The 15,022-nt window shown below is 42.9% G+C and overlaps 1 protein-coding gene across 2 annotated transcripts in view; it reads left to right on the forward strand.

The window, feature by feature from the left end:
* PLXNC1 (plexin C1) overlaps positions 1 to 15,022 on the forward strand; it is a 234,047-nt gene that overhangs the window by 44,767 nt on the left and 174,258 nt on the right. For both annotated transcript variants that reach the window (XM_043968236.1, XM_043968235.1), the window contains exon 4: positions 1,251 to 1,351. In XM_043968236.1, the coding sequence (XP_043824171.1) occupies positions 1,251 to 1,351 (101 nt within the window). The remainder of the gene's footprint in view (positions 1 to 1,250; positions 1,352 to 15,022) is intronic.

A 15,022-nucleotide genomic window follows, 5' to 3' on the forward strand; every position in this document is an offset into this window, starting at 1 on the left:
ACTTTTCTGTTAGGTCAGTTGGTTATTTTAGTAGTCTCCCCCTTCTGCATACACAAATTTAAGGAGGTAGCTTGATAACAGTGGAAAGAATAGGAAGTTGTAATTATTGGACCCGAGTTCAAATTCTCACTCTGCCACTTACTACTTGTGGGACCTTGGGCAAGTCATTTAAACTTTCACTGCTGTGGCATCCTTTGTAGGAATGTTCTTGGAGCTCCCGGCTCTAGGTCACAGAAGGCACAGTAGCTCCATGATGAGATAACCACCTGACCATCAGAACCTTATCAGAGAATCCTGGATTTGGTGGGCACCTCAGAAGCCATAAAGTACACCTCTCTTTATCTGCTCTTCTTGTTTCCATCTCTAACTTCAGCCTAGTGTTGGAGCAGAGAGGCGTGAGCAAAGAGATGAAGGAATAGGGCTATAGCTTAGACTACTGTGGAGGCTGTCTGGTATGTGGTTCTCCTCCAAAGGCCCACACTGCAGTATAACACCACAAACATTCCTGTTTTTGTTTTTTGGTTTGTTTGGTTTTTTTGTTCTCCCAACATCACTTCTATTGACTTTTTTTCCTTTTTTTTTGCTGGGCAATGAAGGTTAAGTGACTTGCCCAGGGTCACATAGCTAGTAAGTGTCAGGTATCTGAGGCTAGATTTGAACTCAGGTCCTCCTGAATCCAGGGCCAGTGCTTTATCCACTGTGCCACCTAGCTGCCCCCCATTGACTTTTTTTTCTGGTGGGGCAATGAGGGTTAAGTGACTTGCCCAAGGTCACACAGCTAGTAAGTGTCAAGTGTCTGAGGCTAGATTTGAACTCAGGTCCTCCTGAATCCAGGGCCAGTGCTTTATCCAGTGTGCCACTTAACTGCCCCCATTGACTTCTTCTTCTCTTTTTTGGTGGGTCAATGAGGGTTAAGTGACTTGCCCAAGGTCATACAGCTAGTTAAGTGTCAAGTGTCTGAGGCCGGATTTGAACCGAGGTCCTCCTGAATCCAGGGCTGGTGCTTTATCCACTGTGCCACCTAGCTGCCCCGCATTGATTTCTAAACTCCCATTGACCACCACTGGTAAAAACCAGGGGACTTGATGTTAAGACTCTGGTGGGATACATATCTCTACATACCTCCTGATTGCTGAGAAATTCAAAGGTTAAACTAATATTCCTTCCGTAGGTTCCACACCAGGCATGCTGGTGAGTTTTTGCCACCATGTTTGATTATGATTCTGAGTTATCGTCATCTTCACTTCTAGATAAGAAGAATTCGAGTGGCCAATTGCAACAACCATCATTCCTGTAAGGCATGTCTGACAGCAATGGATCCCCACTGTGGTTGGTGTCATTCTCTCCAAAGGTATTTCCTGGATTCTTTCTCACCACTCATTTTAGAAAACAAGAATCTGGCAGTAGAAAGTATGTCATTTGCCAAGCACTAGGGATATAAGTACATGAATCCCTCCCTTTACAGTCAAATAGGGATGGGAGTTGTTTATGATGATAATCAATGTCATTTCTGCCCTGTTGTTTGTCTCGGGACACTCAAGGCTGCCTGAGTTTTTGAGACCTGGCTTTGTTTTTGCCTCTCTCCTCTAGATCAACCCATCAAGGCTGAGGGGGGTGGGGGTGGGCAAAAGAGTCTTTAAAAAGAACGAGAGAAGACAAAGACCTTTGGCCATTTTAGACAAATGATCAACATTGAATTTATTCATTTATGCCCGTGGGAATAATGGTGACACATGAGGAATGGGGGATAGGGAAGGAGTCATGGTCTAGACCGATAGTGAGATGCTTGAGCTAGGTAGTTCTCCTGTGCTTGTGGATGGTTTGGATGGGATGTGTGATACATTTTGTTTGGGGCAGTGTAGTCAGTTGAGATCAGTTTTCACTAAATCATTTCTGTGACTTACTGTGCTCTAGGATAAGGCTACAAAGACCAAAAAAATAGTAAACCAGGATTTTACATTTTATTGGGGGAGTTAATCCACTCACTCATCTGTTGAGTAGAAGAGCTTAGCCTCAGGTTGGAAATGAGAAAAGGAAGGGAATAAACATTTATTAAGCATCTACTGTGTACCAGGGAGTGTGCTAAGCACTTTATAATTACTGTTTTATTTGATCCTCACAACAGCCATGTGAGGTAGGGGCTATTATTATTATCTTCATTTTCAGTTGAGGAAACAGGTGGACAGAGGTTAAGTGACTCACCAAGGATCACTGAGCTAAGGTCAGATTTGAATTTGGGTCTTCCTGACTCTAGGCCCAGCACTCTGTCTATTCTACTGTATCAGCTTGCTGCCTAGTTGGTTCAAATCCCAAAACAATAACCTTCAGTCAATGGATATTTATTAAATACCTACTGTGAACTAGGTGCTGGGATGACAAAAAAGATGAAACAATTCCTACTTTCAAGAAGCTTACCTTCTAATAAAGGATATAACACACAGAAACATATACAGAATAATTTCAATAAGAATAAATATAAATACATACTACTCCCAGGGCTGATTGAATTGTCCTTATGTAAACCTCATTAATAACCCATGGCATTTCCACCATGTGGTTTCTCTTGGGCTGCCCTGGACTCCCTGAGGTTTGGGGACCTGGCCTTGTATCTGCCATTCCCCAACTCTGGATCCATTATCAGGGTTCAGAGAGAGAGAGAGAGAAATATGGAGGGGGGGAGAGAGATATGGAGGGGGGGAGAGAGATATGGAGGGGGGGAGAGAGAGATATGGAGGGGGGGAGAGAAGAAGAGAGAGAGGGGGGAGAGGGGGAAAGAGGGGGGAGAGAGAGGGGGGAGAAGGAGAGGGGGAGAGGAGGAGAGAAAGAGAGAAAGAGGGAGAGGGGACAGAGGGAGAGTCTTCAAAAAGAATGAAAAAGAACAGAGACTTTTGAACATTTTAGACAAATCATCAGCGTTGAGTTTATTCCTTTAGCTCTGTGGGAGTAATGTTGCTACTGCTGGTGTCACCTTGTGATTAGGCCCAGGATGGGTCTGACGTCCTGTCTCTGTCCTTAGGCGTGAGATGCGTGTCTTTTGTCTTGAGTGATGACGGTCTTTAGGGCCCACCCGAGCGCCATGGCGACTTGTAGCTACTTTCCCCTGTCATGGCAGTTCCTTGCATCGCTGGGACTGGCCTGGTTGGATCCGCCGTTGCCATGGCAACCCAGTTCTCTAGCTCTAGCTATAGAACCAAGGAGTAAAGACATTGACATAGCTCAAACAAGGAAGGGAGGGGGGCACAAGCCCTGTCAGTTTGGTGCTTTCAAGTTTGTAAAGGTTGTGGGGTGGGGGTGGGGGTGGGGGAGAGGGAGATAAAGCCGAATGGACCTAGAAAAATGCAAGGCTTAAGAGGAAGCACCCAGAGGTGGGGAGGAGGCTGAGAAAGAAAAAGAGAAGACCTGGAGGGAGAAGGATGGGTGGGCAAAAATGGAAAGCAAGAAATAGTTCAAGAAGTCAAAAATGAACAAAAAAGGAAGGAATCCTTAAGGTTTATTGCAAGAAGTTGAAACCGGGGTTCAGGGATCCCAGTAATTACCCTTATCATGGGGCTGTTCTTCCTCCCAGGGCTGTGTTAGCAAGAACTATTGGCAGAGAAAAGGAGCCCAGCCTGAGAGCTTCTCATGAATAATTGTAATTGGGTAGGAACATTTTCTTCTTCTCGGCTCGTGTCTCTCGCCCAAGACCGGGGTTTGAAAAATTAACTGATCATGAAAACGCATTTCATTTGTGCCAGCCCCGCCAAGCACCTTGGCGCCGAGTTTTTGGATCCGTTCCACCTTGTGGCTCGTTTTTGGGGTTTTTGTTTTTTGTTTTTTTGCCTGGGTTTGCATCCCAGGGGTGGGGATCAGGGGGCCCAGGGAAGTCAATCTCAGGGGGTCTCACATCTGGAGTTTGCATTTTTTTGTTGTTGTTAGTGGATCCTGAAAAGAACTGAATCTGTCCCCCATCTTCCCAGGGGGAGAGAAGACAACTTTTTTTTTTTAAAGCCCTGAAAGACCTGTTTGAGGTCTTTTGTTCCAGCAGAAATGATTTGGTAATGATGCCCCTCAGGGAAAAGGTTCCCTTTCCTGACCATAGGCCTAAGAGGAGTTTTCAAAATGTCCAGTGTAGTCCTGATTGTCTTTAAAAGAAAAAAAAATTAAGAAAGGGCTACCTTGGTGGATGGGTTGTTTGAGAAAGACTAGTTTTTCTATTGAGAGAGAGTGTGTGTGTGTGTGTGTGTGTGTGTGTGAGAGAGAGAGAGAGAGAGAGAGAGAGAGAGAGAGAGAGAGAGATGAAGGTAGGCTAGAGGGAAAGTAATGGGGATGGGGTGAGGAGAGAGGTGGGGGTGGAGTACCAGGGAGACTGTGGAGGTGGGGTAGGAGTGAGGGAGCGAATGAGAGTTGAGAGAATATGAATGAATGAGAACCTTTAGGTAGGTTAAATCATCTGACAAAAGGGGTTGGAACAAATTATTTTTAACATCCCCTTTTGTTACTAGGTTAGATTAAAAACAGAGACAAAGGGCAGGGTTACTCCTCACCTTCTTTATGTCTAATTGTTTTTAAGTGGTTTAATAAAGTGGAGTTAGATTTTGTAGCTTTTGACTATCACAAAATGTTCCCAGTATAACCCCTTTCCCCATATTAAATGTAAAGGGTCACTTAGCTCAGTTGCGATCCAAATGAAACATCCCAAATATGAGACCTGAAGCTGGAGTCAGCTCCTAGACAGGGAGTAAGTATATTAGGTGCATTTGGACAGGGGGGAATGTGACGGGGTGGGGGAAAGGGGGTGTTCCTATTTCAGTAAGTCCTTTAGCACTCATTACACCTGTATTCAGTGCCAGACACTGTGGGTACAAAAGGCAAGGACAGTACTTTCCCTCAAAAAGCTTATGTTCTGATGGAGGAAGCAAGTTGGAAATAACTATCTACAACAGACAGTACGCAGAAGGGATCTCAGAATGAAGGCATTAGCGATGAGGAAGGGGAGGGAGCGGGACGAATCTGGTAATCTCCTGCAGAAGGAGTAAGGAGGCTGTCCAGCCAGTGTGAAGGCACAGAGACAGAGCCTCTAGTGTGAGGAGTGGCAAGGAGGCCAGTGGGAGGGGACCTTACTTACCCTGGGAGACTTTAAATGCCAAACATGATCCTTTGGGGAGTAAGGGAGAAACTGGAGTTTGAGGTGAGGTGGGCTGGGCTGGGGATGGGATGACGTGGTCAGACCTGTACTTTCTTTTTCTTTTTTTTTTGGTGGGGCAATGGGGGTTAAGTGACTTGCCCAGGGTCACACAGCTAGTAAGTGTCAAGTGTCTGAGGCCGGGATTTGAACTCAGGTACTCCTGAATCCAGGGCTGGTGCTTTATCCACTGCGCCACCTAGCCACCCCTGCAGACCTGTACTTTCAGAAAATCAATTTTGCAGCTGAGTGGAAAGGATGGATTAGAGTTGAGGGAAATAGGAGGCAGTGAGACCAACCATCAGGTGAATGCAATAGTCCAAATATGAGGTGATAAGGGCCTGCCCCAGGCTGGTGCACAGATCAGAGAGAAGGGAACATACTCCAGGGATTTTAGGAAGGTAGAATTGACCAGATTTGAAAAAAGCTGGGATGTGTATGTGGCTTTCATGTAAGTGAGGGGCCAGGGATAACACTGAGGTTGTGAAGCTGAGTGATTGGGAAGATGGTGCCCACAAGAGCAGTTAGGAAGTGTGGTTGAGGAAGGGCTTGGGTTTGAGAATATCTGAGCCCCAGCTCTAAGCATCCTGCCAACCTGTCCCTTATGATCATTATTGGCTTCCAGATTTCTCCATCTGACCCTGCTCCTAGGCCCAGTCAAGATTAGGTATTCCAAAAGGAGATGTTTTCTTAGAACCAAGGAGCCATCCCACTGTGTTTATTTTAAATGTCACAGATTTATTTAGAAAAAATAATTTATTTTCTCGATGGAGGAGGTTTGTAGTTCTAGCCTACGTGTTTAGAAAGAAGAATGAGAAAGAAGGCTTGCTTTTGATCAGGTTTGAAAAATGGGCATCCCATGTAAACAGATAAAAGCAATTAAGTAAACAACAAGCATGGAAATGTCTGAGATTTGTATTATTGAAACTCGAAAATCAACTTTAGCAGGATTTGTTCCTGTGGGTGGAAACTGTGTGTGTGGGGAGGTGGGGGGGGGTTACCTGCATTTCAAGAGGTACTATCTAATCCATCAAGTATTTATTAGACATTTACTCTGAACAAGGCTCTGGGGGATACAAAGACAATGAAAAAAGCCCTTGCCCTCAAAACGCTTACATTCTACTAGAAGGATACAGCATTTGTGAGCCTTGAGTCTGAGTTTCTTCCAATTCAGTGTCTTATGAGCTGATTTAAACAGATAAGCAAGCACTATTTCTCTTTTCCTTTCTCCCTACTCTTTCTCCTTTCCTTTCTTCTTTCCCTCTCTCTTTTCCTCCCTTCCTCTCTCCTCTCCTTCCCTCCCCTTTCTCCCTCCCTCCCCCATCATTATCAGTGCTATTAAAAAAAAAATCCTAATTCCTATCCCTAGAACTCTAAGCCAAGCAAACACATGCCATTCCTGACAGTGTAGACTTCCTTCCACACCTGTAGTGTTCACCACCCCTCTGCTGAGAGTTCGCCACCAGTGTTCAAGACTGCTTATTGTTGCCTAGATCAGATTTCTGATATCTCTCAAACACATAATCCTTCTGGGAAAGAGATTGCTCAGATTCAGTTCAACAGCCATGTTTTAAGTATCTATTAAGTGCAAGGCATTACACCAAGAGCTGTTATTGCCGGCTTACAATCAGGCCACATTCCTGAAGCCTCCAAGTAAGGTCGTTGCTTGGATCTCCTAACGGACTTTTCCATGGAAACAACGTGTCCAGGTCAACCCGTGAAAGACTATTTAATTCCTAATTATTACAACCTACCTCCCATTCCTTGGGCACCTTGAGTTAAAAAATGAATGATTGCTTTTGAAGAGGGGTGTCAAACTCAAATAGAAATGGGGACCACTAAACCACACATAAGGATCTTTAGAGGCCACAGATGGACTTACTTTTAAAATATAATGGTTTTATTATATATTAATTAATTAATTATATATTAATTATATATTAATTTTGTTAAAATATTTCCCAATTACATCTGCACTTGGGAGCATTATGGACCTCATGTTCGATACCTGTTTTGGAATCAATCAATATATAAGCATTTATTAAACACCTACTATACTTAGACACCAGCCACTGTGGGATACAAAAAATAGGTGAAAAACAGTCTCTACCTCCAGGAGCTCATCATCTAATAGATAGAATTCCTTTATCATTTAATTCTGTTTGTTTGTTTGTTTGTTTGTTTAGTGAGGCAATGGGGGTTAAGTGACTTGCCCAGGGTCACACAGCTAGTAAGTGTCAAGTGTCTGAGGCCGGATTTGAACTCAGGTACCCCTGAATCCAGGGCCGGTGCTTTAGCCACTGTGCCATCTAGCTGCCCCTATCATTTAATTTTGAACTTTTGGCATATGTTTTTATTTGTGATAGCCTCCTATGAAATAATAATGATAACAACGAATGGGTTAAAGGCTTTGTTTTTATTCAATCTTTCTTCAGAAGAGTGATTTTTTTTATCACTATTGTTTTTGGATGGACCATGGCCCCCCCAACCCAGAAGGGAATCCTACCTCAAATCAAAGATAAATAATTAAATCAAAATAAACCGTAGAGAAGCCCTGTCTGACTATGGATTTGTTGTATCCTCCCTCATGTCATTTTTCTACTCTCCATCCAGAGAAGGGAGGTTATTTCATCATCTATTCTCTGGGACCACAGTTAGTCATTTCAGTCACTCAGAGTTTAGCTTTCCTTTTTGTGTTGTCATTACTTAAATTATTGTAGTCATTGCTCATGTTACTTTCCTGTTTCTTCTTATTATACTCTCTAGCCATTTGTACAAATTTGCCCAAGTTTCAATGTATTTTTCATATTCATTATTTCCTATGGTGCAGCAATCCTCCATTACGTCCATATACAAAAGTCCGATTAGCCAATCCCCAGTTGATGGGTACCTATTCCATTTCTAGTTCTTTCCTGCCACATACACACAAATCCAGAATTGAAGCTATGTATTAATATAATTCCTTCAGTTGTTCTTGTATACCCCTACTGGAATTACTTTGTATTGACATTCATGCACATATCGTTTTCCCTAGTATAGGGATTTTTAGCCCTTTTTGGGTCATGACACTGGTGAAATGTATAGATGTCTTTTTTATTAATAATAGTAATCATAGCTAGCATCTCTATAGGACTTAAAGGTTAATGATGGTGATGCTAGCTAGCATTTATATGGTACCTGTTATGTGTCAGACGTCTCATTTTGTACTCATAACAACCCTGGGAGTTTGGTGGTATTATTATTCCTATTTCAGAGATGAAAAAACTGAGTCAGGCAAAGGTGAAGTGACTTGTCCAGGGTCACATAGCTAGGGAAGTGTCTGAGGCCACATTTTAACTTGGGTCTTCTTGACCTCAGGTCTAGTGTTCCATAGTGATAATAACTAACATTTATATATCACTTAACTATATGCCAGACACTGTGATAAGTGCTTACAATGATCTCACTCCATCTGTCATCTCCATTTTACAGTTGAGGAAACTGAGGTAGATGTTATAAATTTACCCAGGGTCACCCAGCTAATAAATGTCTGAGTCTGGATTTGAACTCGTGTCTTCCTGACTCTAGGCCCAACACTCTATCCATTATGCCACTAGCTGTCTCTAGATTATATCTTGTTTCTAAAATAAGATTTATTTCACATGTATCCTTACTGACTCTACTGTGTGTCTGGATATCATAGAGGAAAGAGCCAGCCTTTGTAATTTTCCCTTATGTTCTTTGCCTGGTCCTTGCTCAGACTCCAAATTTGGCCCCTATAGAATTGCAGTGTTTTGGGGCCCCCCTCGCTATCCCAAGCCCCCTAGCAATGGACAGAGGGTTTAGGGTTTTCTTTGGTAGAGTTTGGTAAGCTACTGTAGTCAGAGCATCCCTTTGTGCCTGCTAATAGTCTAGAAGCAGGTAGGATGCTAGCCTTTGTGATTGAGACTGATGTACAGAGAGAAAAAGGGAAAGAAGAAATATCCCAGGGAACTATTGCTGTCAGGACCCCCACTGCCTCCCTTTTCATTTTACCAACCTCGAGAGGATAAGCTGAAAGTCCAAGGGTCAGCAGGCAGCAGTCGAGATAAGCCGCAGTGTCAACAGCCATCCGAGGAGAATCAGAAAGCAAACACAGGGACATCAGAAGGTCATAAACAAGAAGACTTGACATTAATAAGGAAAGGTGAAGGAAGACATTCAGCTCGGTGTTTCAAGGACCGTTGGGGCTGCCATCCTGGGAAGCAGGATTAGGGGCTGGATGCATTCAGGTTGTCTCCTCCTGCAGATGTCGTTCTCATCAGCTTCTTCCCAGGTGTTCACTGTGTGACTGAGTCTGAGCCCCGTGAATCCAGGCTGTTGAGACAAAAGTTATGTGTGCTCAGATTAGCTCCTGCTGGGAGGGACATTCCTTGAGCGAAGAGATTCCTCCTCCATTTTTCTTGACTTTTCAGACAGCAACAGCAGCACTATCTCTGGAGCTAGAGAACCAAGGTTCAACTCTCTCCTTTGTGGTCTCAGGCAAGTCACATCTTGCCTCAGTTTCCTCATCTGTAAAATGAGAGAACTAGATTGGGTGGCCTTTGAGGTCTCTTCCCATTCCAAATCTATGACTCTGTGATCCATCAGAAGTAATTCTTTCATTTGGAGCAAAACCAAAACAAAACTTAAAGGGGAGGCAGCTGTGGTACAGAGACCACTGTGACTTGGGGAGCAATCACACCAGCAGAAAGTCTAGCCCTGGTCCTCATGGAGGTTAAGAAAGAAGGTAGGACTTGTAGAAGACTGCTGTGGTGATGGGACTTTAAGGATAGTTTCTTCATTCAGTGACATGGGCCAGCTCAAGACACCAAGAAATGAAAGATACTCAAGGGAGCAAGAAGGAAGTCATCCCCTCTGTATGTCAGCACCCAGTGGCAAAACCCTATTGTCTCAAACCAGTTACAGCTCTGAGTGGTGGTACCCAATGAAGCATTGAAACAGTGTGCATAGGCTTCTAGGATATTGGGCCAGTGTCAGAGCATGGCATTACTGATAGATCCCCAAACATTTTTTTTTTTTTTTAGTGAAGCAATTGGGTTTAAGTGACTTGCCCAGGGTCACACACACAGCTAGTAAGTGTTAAGTGTCTGAGGCCGGATTTGAACTCGGGTCCTCCTGACTCCAGGGCCGGTGCTCTATCCACTGTGCCACCTAGCTGCCCCCAAACATTTTTTAAAAAATTTTATTTTATTTAAAAATTTTCCCTAATTACGTGTATTTTTTTATTTACATGTATTTTTTTTTTTTTTTAGTTCCAAATTTTTCTCCCACCCTTCCCACTCCCAAGGCCAGGAAGCAATCTGCTATAGACTATACCTCACAATTGTGTTAAACATATTTCCACATTAGTCATATTGTGAGAGAAGTATCAGAACAAAAAGGAAAAAAAAAAGAATGCAAGAAAGATTAAGCAAGAACAATAACAAAAAAGCAACAACGAAAGTGAAAATGGTCTGCTTCCGTCTGCATTCTGATTCCATAGTTCTTTTTCTGGATGTGGAGGGGTATTTTACATCATAAGTCTTCTGGCATTGCCAGCAGTGCAGGTTGCCTTTACCTGCCTGTGGCACTGTTGCCCATCCAGTTGGGAAGAGAGTGGCTTGTGCCATCCTTTCAGACTACTTCTCTACATAGATCGTCTTGTAAATTGATGTCCTCTGAGTTTGAACAAATACCATTAGTAGTGCCCCTCTTAGTAAACATATGTTTTAATGGAATGGATTTTTTTAAAAAGGACCTTATTGTAAGCAGAGTGTACTTCCATAAGCACATATTGATTTAGCTTTTAAAAATTCCTTAAATGTTTTCGCTTGTCTTTGTGACCTCTTATTTGTCCTGTACCCGACCCACTGCCACATGCAAACAGATTACCTGGAAATTCATTCTAAGGCACTTAATGGGCCTGTCTACCATGCTTTCCTAACCTTCACGTAGGCAGAATGATATTTTGTTTTGTATAAAGAATTTTCCAACAATGTTTTATTTATATTTGGCAAGTGGAAGCAAAAATGCCAACTTTTGGGAGAACGAATTTTTAAAAAATGTCAGACAAGTTCCAAATCTCATGTTAATGGGTTGGCTTTTGGGGGGATAGGTGGGGATGGGATCTGTGCCTGGTTTGTTGATTTGTTTTGTTTTGTTTTTTTAGTGAGACAATTGGGCTTAAGTGACTTGCCCAGGGTCACACAGCTAGTAAGTGTTAAGTGTCTGAGGCCGGATTTGAACTCAGGTACTCCTGACTCCAGGGCCAGTGCTCTATCCACTGTGCCACCTAGCTGCCCCTGGTTTGTTGATTTGAATGAGTCACTCAGTTTCCTTATCTGTCAAATGAGCTGAAGAAGAAAATGGCAAATCACTTCAGGATCTTTGCCAAAATGGGGTCACAGAGAGGTGGATATGACTTAAATGACTTAATGACAATCATTAAACATTTATTAAGCTCCTACTGTGTGCCAAACACTAAGCACTGGGGATACAAAAAAGAGGCAAAAGATGAGTGCTTTTTTGTTCATTCGTTCAGACCTGGATTCAAATCTCATCTCCACTGTTTGTTTCAGTTTGATCTGGAAGAAGTTGCTTCTCCTCTTGGGACCTCAGTTTCCTTACCCATAAAGCAGTGGGATCAGAATAGATCATCTCCAAGCTTCTTTCAGCTCCAAGTCTGGTGATTGTATAACTAAAGCTGCCTTTCCAAAATAACAAAACTATTCCAACTATCACAACCCATGGGAGGCAGGGTAGTGCAGTGGATATTGTGCTGGAAGTACTTGGGGTCAAGTCTTGGCTCTCCCGCTTAGTACCAGTGTGACGTGGGTCGAGTCATGAATCAGAAACTGTCAAATCGTCTCAATTACCAGAATCAGCTAGACCAATCGTGCCTCCCCAGAATTCCATCCCTACCCCCTCCCTATACACAGACACACACACACACACACACACACACACACACACACACACACACAAACACACCACACACAACACACATGGCATGCAAATACAGTAAAGACCGTGATTGAGATGCCTCTTGGACAAAGATGTTTCCCTTTTCTTTAGAAGGAAGGATGCTGGCAATTGTCCCAAGGTAATGGCTCTATCTCCTCTTCAGCCAGTCCCTCCCCTTCGTACATAAGTTTCAAGGTTGTCTCTTGGGGAGGGAAGAATAAGAAGAGGAGGGCAAGAGTTATAGTTTCTGCAAGGGGGAAATTGCTGGAACCATGCCTACCTGCCCAGCCCAACTCAGTGGGTCCCATTACAACATAATCCAGGAAAATAAAATAAAATAAACAACAAAAAACCCCAAAGTAATCCAGGTAAATCACTGGATCCCAATACAAAGATTACCAGCCAGTTCTATGGATAGAATTCGTTTAACTGGTGATCTTGGCCTCATGCAGACAAAGATTAAGACAGTGTCTTTCTGTCTCTTCAAGGAAACCACAGGATTTCCCAGCTGGAATGGCTATCTAGTCCTATCCATTGCTGAAGGAGTCCCCCCAATAGCATACCCTAATGGGCTCCTAGCATCTGTCTACTTGGAGACCTCCTCCTATGACCCTTCTGGGAGAACTCAGAATTGCTAGAAGATGGGTTTTTCCTTGACATCAAGTCAGTCTTGTCTCTTCCATTGACCAATCAATAAGTGTTTATGATGTGTTGGGCACTGTTCTAGGAGTTGGGGTTCATTTAAAGGGCTTCTGTCCTTTAGGGAGAGACAACCTTCACATCTATGCAACTCCTTACAATTTCCACCCATCTTTCCCAGTTCTTCTTCCTGGGACCAAACTGTAATCCTTGTTCTACTTTGCAGCCTTGGGATGGGTCCCAGAGCCTTCTCTTCTCTAAAACCATCTTTCCCGGTTCCTTCAGCCATCTATGTTGTTTGTCCATTCTCAAAGAGGACCATGACTGATGTCATGACTTGCACCGAATTGGATTCAAGTGAGGGAGGCCTGTGCAAGGTCACCAACTTCACCCTCTCCTCCAGAGCCGTTTGGGTTCAGTGGTGAGATACAGATCAGGATGACTGGAAATGGCCCAGGATGTTTCAAGGCAATTGGGGTTAAGTGATTTGCCCAGAGTCACACAGCTAGTAAGTGTCTGTGGTGAGATTTGAACTCAGGTCCTCCTGACTCCAGGGACAGTTCCCTAGTCCACTGCACCCCCTAGTTGCTCCCCTTCAGCCATCAGATTATAGGACATAGCAGAAAAGTAAAGAGGTGTTATGGATCAGTTGCTTGATGAATTTGTTCCATGTTGATGAATATTCTAGCTAACCAAAGCCCCAAACTTCTTCCTCCTCAACAAACATGTTAGTATTTTGGACCCCGAATTACCCAACTTACCTTAACAGATCATATGCAAATGTACAAAGTACTTGTGATGTCATCAGTATAGGGATCTCCTGATATGGGAAGGCCTTTCACTGATGTAGAAGATCACAAAGGTAATGCATTTATGACTTAGTAGGTAATAAATCCTTGCGATTTGCCCAAGGACCAGAGAGTTAGACACTTGTTTAAAATCAAATAACTATCAACTGGGATTTGAATGCGGGTCTTCATCATGCTACCTCTAAAGTCTCCATCTATTATCTTGCCTACTTTTCTGTTCCTTTGGGCTCTGGGAGGACCTAACTATTATTTTGACATTGAATTAAGGGTGAGCCTTTGCTAGTCCTCTCATCTCTGAAGCCTTCAAAGGAAACCCTAGAGACCCTGTTGTCCAGTACCCTTGTTTTACAGATCAGGAAACTGAGGCCCAAGGAGGTTAAATGACTTATGTAGGTAGTAATTGGAAGGATGTGGATTCATAGCTCCCACCATACTGAGTTCAGTATTGTTTCCTCTTGCCAATATTGAAATCCCCTTTAAAAATCCTCATTGTAACCAAGAGAACATCGTACACAGAGACAGCAATATTGTTTGATGAAGAACTGTGAATGACTTAACTATTCTCAACAATATAGTGATCCAAGACAATCCCAAAGGACTATTGATGAAACACACTATCTACCTCCAAAGAAAGAACTGATATTGATGGAACACAGACTGAAGCAGGCTATTTTTCACTTTCTTTCATTTTTCCCCTTTTAATCAAATTTTCTTTTACAAAAGAACTAATATGGCCACGTTTTACATAATCATACATGTATAACATATATCTGATTGTTTGTCACCTCAGGGAGGGGTGAGGGGAGGGAGGGAAAGAGGGATAACAATTGGAACTATAAATAAAAATGTATGTATGTATATATATATATATACACACACACACACACACATACATACATATATATATATATATATATATTTTAGTGAGGCAATTGGAGTTAAGTGACTTGCTCAGGGTCACACAGCTAGTAAGTGTTAAGTGTCTGAGGCCGGATTTGAACTCGGGTACTCCCGACTCCAGGGCCGGTGCTCTATCCACTGCGCCATCTAGCTGCCCCTTTTTTTTGTTTTTTGTTTTTTGTTTTTTTGCGGAGCAATGGGGGTTAAGTGACTTGCCCAGGGTCACACAGCTAGTAAGTGTCAAGTGTCTGAGGCTGGATTTGAACTCAGGTACTCCTGAATCCAGGGCTGGTGCTTTATCCACTGCACCACCTAGCCACCCCCAAATGTATATATTTTTAAAACCTCATTGTATAGGATTGTGTTAGAAAGTCAAAGTTTGAAACCCGATTTTCCAAGTTTTCCCAGCTAGGTTTTATTTTTATTTTTTTATGACTCAAATAAGTGTTGGCATTCCCCTTTTCTGTCTACAAACTCCTTCAATTTGATGGCCAATCAATCACTGTGAATTCTTATTTCATATACTGAATAGAGGAGGACATCTGTCCTT

This window comes from Dromiciops gliroides, chromosome 5 (genome assembly GCF_019393635.1).
Source record: "Dromiciops gliroides isolate mDroGli1 chromosome 5, mDroGli1.pri, whole genome shotgun sequence".
Classification (NCBI taxonomy): Eukaryota; Metazoa; Chordata; class Mammalia; order Microbiotheria; family Microbiotheriidae; genus Dromiciops; species Dromiciops gliroides.